General features: G+C 36.1%; 1 protein-coding gene across 2 annotated transcripts in view; it reads right to left on the bottom strand.

Annotated features, from left to right (window-relative positions):
* Positions 1 to 13,889, bottom strand: part of LOC145666320 (DNA-dependent protein kinase catalytic subunit-like) — a 289,438-nt gene that overhangs the window by 98,543 nt on the left and 177,006 nt on the right. For both annotated transcript variants that reach the window (XM_081733421.1, XM_081733422.1), the window contains 2 exons: positions 12,123 to 12,333; positions 5,183 to 5,274 (listed from right to left, as the gene is read on the bottom strand). In XM_081733421.1, coding sequence (XP_081589547.1) covers positions 5,183 to 5,274; positions 12,123 to 12,333 — 303 coding nt within the window. The remainder of the gene's footprint in view (positions 1 to 5,182; positions 5,275 to 12,122; positions 12,334 to 13,889) is intronic.

Below are 13,889 nucleotides of genomic sequence, written 5' to 3'. Positions count from 1 at the left end.
TACCCATTGTTTCTTATATTTCTACGCACTGTGCAATACAATACATGTACTACTTGCTTGATTTCTTGTGATTTACTGTCAGTGTCACACTAATTATCCAATCTAGTTCACTTTCCTCCTTTTACATACACATTTTGCACCCTAATGCACTGGTCGTATCATTTTGCAACGCACCTTAAAGCCAAGCTCTGGCAAACAACATCCAGCCGGAGGAGCATGCTTCCCTCTCATTATGCGGGCATTGTTGTAGCTAGAGGGCTTAAACTTTAAAGGGTGACCAATCGAGTTTATATAGCTACAAAGGAAGATCTGTTCGGATCGAGTAACTGAGCTGAAATTACCACCACGACTAGCTTTCCCTAATTAATAATCAAACTCTATTGAACGTTTTTGTACCGTGTAACTTATTACACAACTCATCTAAATGAGAACTGACGAATATATAATGTCAATTGAGTGAGTAATAATTGAATGGACATACTGATCTGACAACGTACGTAGGTGAAATCGTGGAGAATATAGAAATTGAAATACGTAAACCGAATGTGTCACATCTAGCCATAACAATGAGTCACACTAGTTGTGATACAAATGACTTACTGTTGACTGGATATTACGGATATGCTTATCTCAACTTTATAGGTCCACTAATATAGAATATTTATAGTGAAATATTTTTTTTTATTCATTAATATGGGATATAATTAAGTAGTGCATATTATATTTTTACTCTACTAGTCATGCAGACCACTTTGATATATAGGACATATAGGTCACGTTGTTTTATATATTTCCAACCTTGAAGAAATAGGGTCACTTCCGGGCAAAGGATTGAAACTTGTTTTGGAACTTACTCGACTAACTCTTTTAGGAAATATATAGGTTATCCCCAGATTCATAGTTCAACTTTGAAGTCATCCCTGGTTAGTACAGTTAGTGGTTAGCGCACCGCTCTTTTGGATAATAATAAAGCATGACAAAAAGTTTACACATGGAAACGTTCAAAACTAAGAATAACACAGTTACTAATCGAACATTATACAAGGTGTCCAATATACAATGCAATCCGAAGTTTGGGATAGAACTTTTCAACCAGAAGCGGTACACAAATAATGGTTATGCCAAAATAAAGCCTTGTTCATGCATATAATTTTAAACTAGGAAGCAACGATTGAAGTACACTAGGAGCCACACAGTGTTGTCAGATGTAACCGAAGCTGCAAAACATTTTTTTTTCTTTACAAATCACGTAAATTGACTCATAATTCATACGTAGTTATGTTCTGTCGTTAATTTTCAGTTTGTGTAGTTGGAGTAGCTTAACAACTATAGAGCGGAGAAAAGATTTTTTCATTTCCATCGATAACCAATCTGATGAGGCCTCTGTAAGGGGTAACTAGGGAAATCGTAGTTTTCATAAATTAACATTCTGAATTGGCAATGCTGCTGATGTTTCAGTGCATCAAAAGATGTGTTAAGGATCTGTCCACATTATGCAATTCCTGAAAACAATTAAAAACAAACTTTGAAATTATCATGATAAAATATTTACTTACATGCACCTAGCAACACTGCTATTCATTTCTATGGGCTGCTTACAGCAAGAAGTATACAAGAACAAAGCTCGAACCATCTGCTGTAGAACTGACAATTCACCAGTGATGAATAGCAGTGTTGCTGGGTGCATGTAAATAAATGTTTTATCATGATCATTTCAAAGTTTCTTTTTCATTGTTTTCAGGAATTGCATAATGTAGACAGATCCTTAACACACCTTTTGATGCACTAGAACATCAGCAGTGTTGCCAATTCAGAGTGTTAATTTATGAAAACTACGATTTCCCTAGTTACCCCTTACAGAGGCCTCATTAGATTGGTTATCGATGGAAATGAAAAATTCTTTTCTCCGCTCCATAGTTTCCAAGCTACTCCAGCTATACAAACTGAAAATTAACGACAGAACATAAGTACGTAAGAATTATGAGTCAATTTACGTGATTTGTATAAAAATTGATTTACACCTTCGGTTACATCTAGCAACACTGTGTGGTTCCTAGTGTACCTCAATCGTTGCTTCCTAGTTTAACTATATGCATGAACAAGGCTTTATTTTGGTATAACCATTATTTGTGTACCGCTTCAGGTTGAAAAGTTCTACCGTACCAAATTCCGGGTTGCATTGTATATTGGACACCCTTTATCTTATTGCGAAGGGAATTTTTGATGATTAAGAACGAAAGGAAACACTGGTATAAACGTGATGCAATCAACTTAATTCCAAGCAGTGGGTTGTCGAAAAACGTGAAAAGGCCTTTTTAGGGCTGCGAGCTATACAAGATTTTCACACACCACTCTATGGGGTTAAGTCCATCAAGTTTGCTCTGTTCTTACCAGTGTTCTTAACATGCATTTCCAAATCATCAATAATGTACTTTGACACAGGAGGAAATACTGGATTTTTAGCTATGTTAACCTTTAATAAAAAGAATGTAATTTCACGTTTAATAAAGACAAATATTTTAAAGTATGTGTACTTTAAATAAATAATTTAAATAGATCTGTTTTTCATAAAGTTTATCTTTATTAAATTACTGTTCAAAGCCTTTGTATTTTAATAAGCCTTTTCCAAAATCAATGTAAATGAATTGTGCTGCCATCTTTGGATTTTTTTAAAACTATACGTTTGTGGACGTTTATATGTTTATGGCCAATCCATTCGACAATGAGATCTCGGAAACTACAGGCTCTAGGAAGGTGACGTTTTCACTGATCGATTCCAAATTTTATGTAGATTGCCCAGTTCTAACTGAATATTTAGAAAACATGACCATTATTTCTTTATTACATTTTTACGGGTACACTGGAAGTGTTGAAATTAAAAAAAAAAAAAAAATAATAAAGCATTATATCCTACACATTTTACATTCCAACACCACATAATTGTATACGGGGGTTGCATACCTCCCGGGCGCTTGTTTCATGGCCAAATGATAATGAAAAACGAAAGATAACCATTTCTCCACTCTAAGTTAAATCTTTATTGTTAGGAAGTTTTGCCCAATGAACACCATATATCGCTGACATTATAATTAATTGTCTGTGTAATGTATTTGCTTATTACATACTGCATGCAAGAAGAAATAAAACACTGATCATATATGAATTAAAAACTCCAACCGGAAGTAGGCTCAAATCTTGAAAACGGTGCGAGATATTGAAAAAGTAATCGAAATAAAATCTCCCCTTTGTGGTATCACTTGCCAATTTTTTATCAAGACGTCTTTCACTTGTGTCTGTAAGGGGACATGTACAGATGTGAGGAATAGCAAGGAGATTCATGCTCATATGTGAATGATGCGCTGTGTAGAGAGCGCAGGTTCAGCTAGTAATAATAATACAAAGAAAAAAGCGAAAATTGAAAGAATAATTTAAGTATACATCTATAACGAAAATGAAATGAAATCTTTGAGTTTTACGTCCCACGGTTATGCCGGTTAGGCTAAAGGAGACGGTGTTGATGAGTATTGAATGAAATGGTGGAATGAAGAAAGTAGGAGGAAACGGGAGAACCCCGAGGAAACCCACGCACATGATGTTTGTCCAAACGCTCTACCACTGAGCCACCGCGGCCCGCTACATCTATAACGATTCAAATACTATAAAACTTCAGTTGACTCTACATGTAATGGAAAACAAATGAAGAATATCGTTCTCCTCTCCTCTTCCGTAAAAATACACTAAATTAACATACTTAAAAAATGTTGGTGAAAAATAATATATTTGTTTGAATGAAATATGAAAATACAGCGTGTCCATAAAAATACTATCACATTTTAAAGTGGTATTATGTCGCTTTGGGTAGTCGTATTTAAATAAAATTGATCACACTTGAAAGAAAATCTCAAATATCTTTATGCATGTCAACAATGGAAAACAATGTCAATAATGAACGGAATGAAACACTAAAACAATTAGATTTCTGTGAACATTTTATGCTACTAATGGAGGATAATGAAGAACTGTCAGGAAAAAAATTCAGCGATAAGGCAAGATTCCACGTCAGTGGAAAAGTGAACAGGCGTAATGTTAGGATTTGGGGGAGAGAGAATCCACATGCCATTTTGGAAATTGAAAGAGACTCCCCTAAAGTGAATATCTTTTGTTCCGTAAAAATGAAGTGAAATCTTTGAGTTTTACGTCCCACGATTATGCCGGTTAGGCTCTTTTGTTCCGTATCGAAACGTCAAGTCCATGGCCCATTTTTCTTTCGAGGGGCCACTGTCACAGGTCCAACTTATCTTGACATGCTCACTAATTGGTTATTTCCACAACTGGAAGAAGAAGAAAGCAATGACTTTATTTTCCAACAATATGGAGCACCTCCTCACCGGCATTTACATGTTCGTGAACATCTGAATGAGCGGCTTCCATGAAGATGGATTGGATGTGCCGGAAATAATGATAATATCTTCTACAAGTGGCCCTCGAGGTCGCCTGACATGCTGGTCTGTGATTTCTTTTTTCTGGCTTACGTAAAGGATTGTGTCTATATACCTTCATTGCCTCAAAACCTGCAAGTGCAAGTTCATATCAGTGCTGACATCCAGTCCATTTCATCAGGTATGTTGGAGTGTGTGTGGAGTGAATGGGGAATATCATCTTGATGTCTGCATTGTCACTCGTGGGGACCACATTCAATGTCTATGAGGTATAGTAAAAAAAATAAAATAAAAAAATAAATAAATAAATAAATAAATAAATAAATAAATAAATAAATAAATAAATAAATAAATAAATAAATAAATAAAAATTAAAATATATATATAAAATAAAAAATAAAAATAAAAAAACTTTCAAATGTGACAATTTCATTTAAATACGATTATCCAAAGTGACGTAATACCGCTTTAAAGTATAACAGTATTTTTATGGACACACACTGTATATTTTTTAAATGAAATTTATTTTAGAAAGTAATAATTTTCTAAATATTTCTTAATTGGATGATCGTACAACTTAAAGAAAGAAAGAACGCCTCTTCGTAATCGCAGAGCTTAGAACTTAATTTGATTAAGGTATTAACTGAATTGTTATGGAATACCATACAAAAAATTCTACTAATTCACCGTATGGAAATATCTAATTCCGCAAAACAAGAACATTTTCCCAACAGAATACATACCATGAATCAGTCCATACTTCCTCAAAGTTGTTGTTAAGCTCATTCATTGTGTTCTTATGTAAAACATCCCATTCGCAAAGAGATGCCAAACTCTGCGATAAACAAACAAATGAAGTCATTAATAGGTGTAATCTGATTCTGGAAAGAGTATATACATAAAAACTAAAATAAGGTATCTGGTAATAGAGTGCACAAACTGGTATGGTCAGTCAAATGGTGAATGTTAAACAGAATGATGTGTGGCCAGCACAAATTCACAATGTTAAACTTTCTGGCTGGCTGTATGTCCCATTACATTTTATTTTAAGTACATCTCCAAATACCTCACACACTGTTGGATCAGACCTGAAATTACACGTATAGTCACCAGAAATTGAAACCTAAATTATTCGTATTTAATTATTTAGCTTCAAGAGAGTACTATGATACCGATATTATTATTATTCAGGAATTGCATAAACAGATAAACAGAATTGTAGTTACCATCAAGTACGAAATTAAGCAAACATCCGATTACTTGACCCTATGCCTTATAGAACAAAAACGACAAAATCTTTTTAAAGTTTGGGAACTACTTTTTTTTATTTCAGAATCTACTGAAATAAGTATAGACCAATAATGCTCAATTAGAATTAACCCAGGGCCATAACCATGTGCACTACGAGGGCCGCACAAAACACACAAACACACACAGACTCATTCACTCACTCTGTCTCTCTCTAAGAAAGAACTGCTATTTATATTTCTTTCTTCCACTCTTCCTTCTTCTCACTCCTCAAAAACAACAGTGCATATTCACGAATCTCACAGACTCATTATATTGAAGTACAAAAAATAACTTCTACACTCCAAAAATAACCATTTCTGTAAATAATGCGTAAAAATATTTTGTTTAAAAAAAAAAGTGCCAATTTCTTTTTCTCTTTTTAAACAAAGGAGACTTTGTTATGACCTTACAGCTATTATGTTTTCAATTAACAAAAATGCTTTTATATATATATATATATATATATATATATATATATATATATATATATATATATATATATATATATAAAAACTGTAAAATGATAGAGGGGTATAGAGGTTGTTACGTAAGCTGTAGAAAGTTAGCAATGTGCTTTATAATCGTTCCATTTATTGGGATTAATCTACTGAGACTACTCACATTAGAATCGAAAGCGTAAGAACAGAAAGTCGCGGGCTACCACTCACGACTTACCTGTCGACAGGTTGGCCACTTCTACTATAGAAGAATGAATAATTGAGCATGATCTCACAAGGAAGAAAGTGTGACTTGTCTGGGAACAAAATACGTTGCACGCTAGTTAGTGAACAAACAGGTAAGAATGAGACTCGGATTTGATACACGAACAAGTCACAATATATCACAAATCACAAACCACCTTGCGTAACAGCCCTTTTTGTGGGCCTGAGCCGCTTCAACACCATCTGTTAGCGACTGGCTGAACTACGCCCAGCCTAGCGACGAACATTGGTCAGCGTGCTGCGTTGCCCTGTCTCTAGCAGGCGTCTCAGGAGCAGTAACGTAGCGTGAAGTTTTGAAATGGGTAGGCTAAAATTAGATTCGTAGCTAGAGGGTGGCTAGGAGGGACCCAATCCCTTGAAACTTGCAATTTTTGTTGTATGTATATATGAGTGTAAAATGAATTTAAGTTACCCCCCCCCAAAAAAAAAAAAAAAAAAACTATCCCGCCCTTATTTAAACGATCACGTCTTAGTGTTCTGACTACGCTGTAATACTTGATAGAAAAATGCAAATTTATACAATATATTTTTCATACAATGCAAGAGAAAGTATAAGAGTGGTTCTGCTTCATATTTCCCTTACACATACGGTTTCCTTACATATGTAATACTCGCATATCACACATACACTGTATTACTGTTTCAAAGAAACAAATAAAAACGGCTAGCTATAGGACAATCTTAAGTGTAACTGCCCCAAATCATAGACAAACTTAAGCACTTCACCCACAACAACACATATCAGCATACTAATGGAAAACAGTGGAGCAGTAGATCACAGTCAATTGATGATTTTTAGAGAAAAAGCTATTTTTAGATTGAAAGTATGAAAAAAAAGAGAAACTATAAATCATCTGAGGTCTTCTTCAGTATCGATCTTCGAAAAACTTGTGGATAGCAACGCAACGCAAAAAACAACATAACTGCTATGTCAATTATCGAAAACTAAAATGTAAATTTTACGCTGTGATAACTCAAACCAGTACGCAATAACGTCCCTGATGTATTAATACTATTCATAATAACATGACATTTCTATTCTCTCTTTTTTTTTTTTTTTTTTTTTTTTCTTGGTCAGAACTCGTTACTGAATGTGAGCTTCTAAATTTTTCAGTCTCTGTTCTATACTTTCTTCCAAGACCGCGTCCTGTCGCTTTTGTTTCGCCAAACACCCGAAAGGCTAGCCTTTCCTCAACATTCGTTCACTTTCGTTGCACCATGTTGAATTTGTGTATAGCTCAAGAAGTTTTCGTCTGCTGAGGGTGGCGGGAAAGTGATTGTCACCGCCCCATTCTCCTAATTCCATGAGAGAAGCGGTAGGCTAGCCGCCGATAGCCTTCAATGCGTTCTTGCAGAAGCTTCGCTTCAACTCGCTTGATGTTTAAACAGCGTATTATAAAATAAATCCATTTTATTAAAATTAATTGTATCAATATCCAAAAGCAACATTTGAGGCTGATGTATAAATAAATGGATAGGCTAAGCCTTATAGCCTTAATGGACACTACGTCCCTGCTCACGAGCTTTCTAGACCTAGTGGTTGTCACGTTTTTTTTATTAAATTAATTAATTAATTAATTAATTAATTAATTAATTAATTAATTTATTTATTTATTTATTCATTCACGTGACTCCCCAGTTTGCCTCACGACGCTGGGTGGACGCCGGAAATTGGGAAGCACCAGCCGGGAATCGAATCCGGGATCACGCGGACATGACTCCAATGCTGTAACCACTAGTCTACGGTATTCCTTTAGTCACAATATATCACACTCTGAATTTCTCTGGGCTATTTCACTCTTTAGCATATATAAGGCATGATTCAGCATAAGTGTCGTGTGGTGTAACGTCATGCAAACGCGGAACAGATTGCACGAGAAGCGCCATCTATAGGTCCTTGTAAAGTGTGTTTATCACAGTTTCTAGCCAGCTAGTTGTAGTGTAAGAGTGGGTGAAGAATGAAGCGTGAACAGTCAAAATACCTGAGCAAGGCGATAGGCAAGTTTTTCCAGAGCCAAAACGGCAATCGAAAAGCAACTTTAGAGCATTTCCGGAAGCAAGGTGTGTCTGACAGGACAACCCAGAGAGCCATAAAACGTTTCGTGGATACTGGAAGCACTGATCTAAAGCCGTCATACCGACCGAAACCAAACACCAAGCTAGATGCAAGGCTCAAGAGACTATTGGTCCAAAATCCATCATGCTCAGAACGTGAGTTGGCAAAACGCGTGGGTACGTCGCAATCTACAGTGAATCGAGCAAAAAAGAGGCTTGGGATTGTCACTAGGAAGAAGCAGCATATACCAAAGTACGTGAAAAATCAAGTGGAGCGAGTCAAAAGGGGCACAAGAAAACTCTACAAGATGAGTGTTCCTAGTGGCGGAGAACATTTTTTTGTAATGGATGATGAAACATACGTGTTCGCGGATCCCAAAGAAACGGCTGGAACTGAGTACTATAGCTTAGTTCCAGGACATGCTATCCCATACGAAGCTCGAGTGCAACAAAAGACGAAATTTCCAGCTAAATACTTGGTTTGGCAAACAATTTCTGAAGACGGTGATGTGTCCGAACCATTCATTACAACCGGTACCATGAACCAGAATATATATAGAGAAGAGTGCATCAAGAAACGGCTGTTGCCATTTTTGGGGAAGAAGAGGACCATGGGTAATGTATTATTTTGGCCAGACCTGGCAACTTCACATTATGCGGGTACAGTGACCAAGCTTTTAGAGGACAACAACATCAACTTCGTTCCCAAAAACATTAATCCCCCAAATGTGCCCCAAAATCGACCTATCGAAAGATATTGGGCACTATGCAAGACTGAATATAAGAAAAGGAAGACGCCTCCAAAGAATTTGAATGGTTTCAAGCGCGTGTGGGCAACCATTTCCAAGCGAGCGGCAGAAAAGTCCGGAAAAAGGCTGTTCATGAGGTTCCGCAGCAAACTGGTGGAGACCTACAGGCATGGACCCATGTCAACCAAGTTGTAACATTTTCTTGCAGCGTTTTGTACCTTCTGTTCGTGCAAGAAAAAATAAATAGTTTATCGTGAGTATGGCGCTTTCTATCTTGGTTACAACTTCGCGACACTTATGCTGAATCACACCTTAGTGAACTAACTAAAATGCCCGTTCTTTGCATGGGTAGAACAGATTTATGGAAAATATATGAAAGTTATATTTAAATCCTCTTTCCCCTTTAGGATGTGTATCTGAAAAGAAACGTAAAATTTCAGCGCGACCCAGGTGCTATGTTCAAAAATTCATTTCAAGTGGTGTAGCCATTTTTCCTTACGAAGATTTAATCCCTTAGTAAACACCTTTTAATCAAAGTTTAATAATAAAAGCACAGATCAACCTAAGGTTGATATGTGCAGGTTGTGAGATACTTTTTCTGGCATAAATTTTAAACTCCTATGATAAAAATATTTTAAGATAGGTATTAACTATGTTCACAACCGTTTCAAAGAATTCAGCTGTTTTCTCGTGATGAAGAGACAAAGCCAATTTGAATATGGAGAAAAAGCTATAGAAATTGTCCTCTTACCTTCCTAACCTGTTAGAAGTGGAATTTTCGACAACGCTGGGACACGTATTTAATTATTTTTATTCAGAAGTTTATGTTATAACTCTATATTATGTCATAAGTTCGTTATATTATAATTTCTGGAACTAATTAAAACGTAGTTTACTCACTAAATGTTCAGTGATAACACCCTAGATAAAATATATTTAAACTGATGTATTTTCCGAAGATTTTCTGCATTTACCTTTTTTATTTTTACAAAATTACTTCTTTATAATTGAAAATAATCCACTATTAACGGTTTTTTTACGTATTATATATGAACTATATAGAAAAACATGTTTATACATATCTGGCCGTAAAACTAACAAGTTAAATATTCAGGTCTCACGATAAAGAAAAATATCATACGTTACGGACTGCTGTCCATATCAACATATACATATTTATAAATGCTATCGCTATAGTGTATCGAGTTTCAGCTCTATAACTTGAGGAACTCGTTAGATACTTTAGATATTTTTGGCCTAAATTTTGACCCCCCCCCCCTTTCCTTTAGGATACACATTTTAATCAAAACGATATGATAAAACACACTTCTAAGTAAGTATTAATTATATTGAAAACTTCATTTCAAACGGTATAGCCGTTCTCCGGTGATGCGATCACAAACAAGGTCACTCACATTTTTATTCATATAGAAAATATGGAGAAAAATATCTGCTTGTTTCGTCTATTTTTCATATCAGGGGAAGGGAGATTGCCCCTTCCCCCAGAAGAGCAAACTTTCTTATTTTATATATATAAATAAAACCACTCCCAAAGTTTGGAGCCCTTAAAAGTATCAGTATGACAACCCCCCCCCCCCCCCCAGAAGTCGGTCCTGGACCTGTTTCATATAATATGTAATTCAACTTAGAAAAGACATTGGATTGTCCAAGCACGAAGGTAGTTGCGCCAAAATCCATATGATCTGAACGGTTTAACACATGATCTTAGCGGTTGAAAGTTGTGACTGGCCTGAGGAAGGACTGATAATGTAATATTTACAGACCTGGCATTTTAAGACGGAGATTCAGGTTCAACCCCTGCACCACTCGAGCACTTGTTTCCTTCTTTTCATGTCAACTGAAAGCACGGAATTCGTGTTATTATTCAGAACAAATTCTTGTGGCATCGCGAATTCTGTCGAGGAATTTGAAGCTTAAAATGAAATGAAATGAAAATCTTTGAGTTTTACGTCCCACGTATATGCCGGTCAGGCTATAGAAGACGGTGATGATGAGTAATGAATGAAATGGTGGAAACCCCGAGGAAACCCACGCACACGGTATTTGTTCACCACAAAGTTCACTTGGTGGGGGCTGGGATCGAACCCGGGACCCCAAGCACCAGAGGTGAATGCTCTACCACTGAGCCACCGCGGTCCCCATTGAAGCTTAAAATATATAAAACGATAATTATACCTGTTGTGCTGTATAGCTGCGAAACATGGTTGCTTTCTCTGAGGGAAGAACGCAGACTGAAAATATTTGAGAATAAAATCCTGAGACAAATATTCAGACCCAAGACGAACGGGGATGGGTAATGGCAGGGATGGGTAATTTATATCGTTTACCAAACATTGTTAGGGTCATCAAGTCTAGGAGGCTCAGGTGGGCAGGTCATGTAGCCAGGATGGAAGAAAATAGGAACGCTTTCAAAAAAAAAAAAAAAAAAAAAAAAAAAAAAAAAAAAAAAAAAGAAATGAAATGTTTGAGTTTTACGTCCTACGGTTATGCCGGTTGGGCGAAAAGAGACGGTGATGATGAGAAATGAACGAAATGATGGAATGAAGAACAAAAGAAGAAAACGTGAGAATCAGGAGGAAACCCACGCACACGGTGTTTGTCCATCACAAAAGGTTTCGAAGTATTGACTGGAAATTCAATGGGAAAACGATCATTAGGAAGACCTAGGCGCAGATGAGAGGACAATATTACGATAGATTTTTCAGAAATAGGATTACAAAGTAGAAAGTGAATCCAGTTGGCTAAGGACAGAACTCAATGCAGAGCTTTTGTGAACGCGGCATTGAACCGTCGGGTTCCATAGGCCATAGATAGTTTGTTTATTAGTTCAATATCAAACCTCTTACCTTATAGTATGCTTCCTGATACTGACTGTACTCTACATCTGTAAATTGATCAGCTTCATCCGACTGTAGTGCTGTAAAATATTTCTGACTTGCTTCTTTCCAATTACCACTCGACTCCAGTTCCAGGGCTTCCTTCACCAGAAGCGGGCAACTTACTTTCTCATGGTAGATCCCTCGCAGAACATCATATTCATCGATTGTTTTATACAACCTACAAAACATTAACGAGACATTACTATGACATGATAGATAATATAAAAACGAACTTTTAGCTTAAGTAGAATATGGGTTTGTATGTTTGTTCGGTATACAACTTCACTACGGTGAACTATTTAAAATGATTTTGTATAAAACTCTTAGCACTTAGATTGCCCTGGACTTTACTAATGTTACTTGGATTAAAATATGAATCCTAAGGAATGGGAAGGGAGAGGATAGAGAGGGATTCAACAATATGCCAAAAATAGAGCATCTCAGGAGTCCCTAAAGTTAGACAAATGGAACTTGCTATACAAATCACTTACAACAGTAAGTTGACAATGGTCAGAAAGTTTCCAAAAACTCTGCTTTCAAAAGGGGAAAGGGAAAAATTCTTAGACAATCATTTTGTATTATAAAATAGCGAAAGTGACATCACGGTTTAAGTGTTTAACCCTTAACGGTTCACTATCTTTTCTGTCTGTTTCCGGCACTGTTTGCAAAATAATATATCCACAGACTACCTTCCGCGTAAAATTTACCAGACTTGTCACCAGGAGGCAATAGCTACTCTGGATCGCGGAAAGCATGTACACAAATAACCACAAGGAACAATACCTAAAAATAATAGTCTTCAAACGCAATAGGCAAGATCAAAACATGTGTAGCCAAATGGTTACGAAAACTCGTTAAGGGTTAAAATATTTTCTGTGAGTTGGATCTTTATTTATCATTATGCCTTGATTGAAACGCATATCCTAAGGAATAATGGGGTTTCAAATTCTTCACGAAGAATAATGGCGGCACCGCTTGAAATGAATTTTTGAACATACCACAATGTCGAGATGGGTTTATATCACTTAACTTCAGTTCAAACATGCATCCTAACAGAAGGAAAAGGGTTTAATATGTCCCTTTCAAATATTTCCAACAAACTTTAATTTTCCCATGCGAAGAACGGATATTTCAGCTAATATATAAAGATATGCCCTTTTCAAGGAATAGTTGTATTAACATGAATTCACTCAATGGGCGGGCAGAGAAATGGTTATCTCGCTTACTTCGTAATCTGGAAGTTTCAGGTTCGAATCCGAAGCCATCATTTTAATTCCATAGTTCCATCAGAGACATGTACACATGTTTATTCTTTTTATTTATTATTATCAATTGTTATTATAATCATCATCATGATCATCAAAATGTCTTAAAATCTTCTATTGTTCAATGAATGTTTAATTACAATAACTATTTATTAGTACTTTCTTGTAGTGCTCAAAATTTTGGGTAAATGGGTACCCGCCCCCTCGCCTGTTACCCAATGCATTCGGTTTTATCCGATAAAATACTGTTTGACTCGTACGATTCGTTTGGCTTGTTTGCCCCGTTAAATCGACTGACCTCTTAGGTCCGAGATGTGTTGCCACCGCTGTACTCATTACAAATCTACACATACAAAAAAAGAACAATTTGTGCTATACTAATTTGAATTTTGTTTTTTAAAATTAATTACAAAGTATATTCTTTTCATACAAATACTTAACGTACTGTAGGCTTGTTTCTACTAAAAAC

The sequence above is a fragment of the Thermobia domestica genome, chromosome 12 (assembly GCF_964235325.1).
Source record: "Thermobia domestica chromosome 12, izTheDome1.hap1.1, whole genome shotgun sequence".
NCBI classification, from domain to species: Eukaryota; Metazoa; Arthropoda; class Insecta; order Zygentoma; family Lepismatidae; genus Thermobia; species Thermobia domestica.
This window is presented reverse-complemented; position numbering and strand designations above follow the sequence as displayed.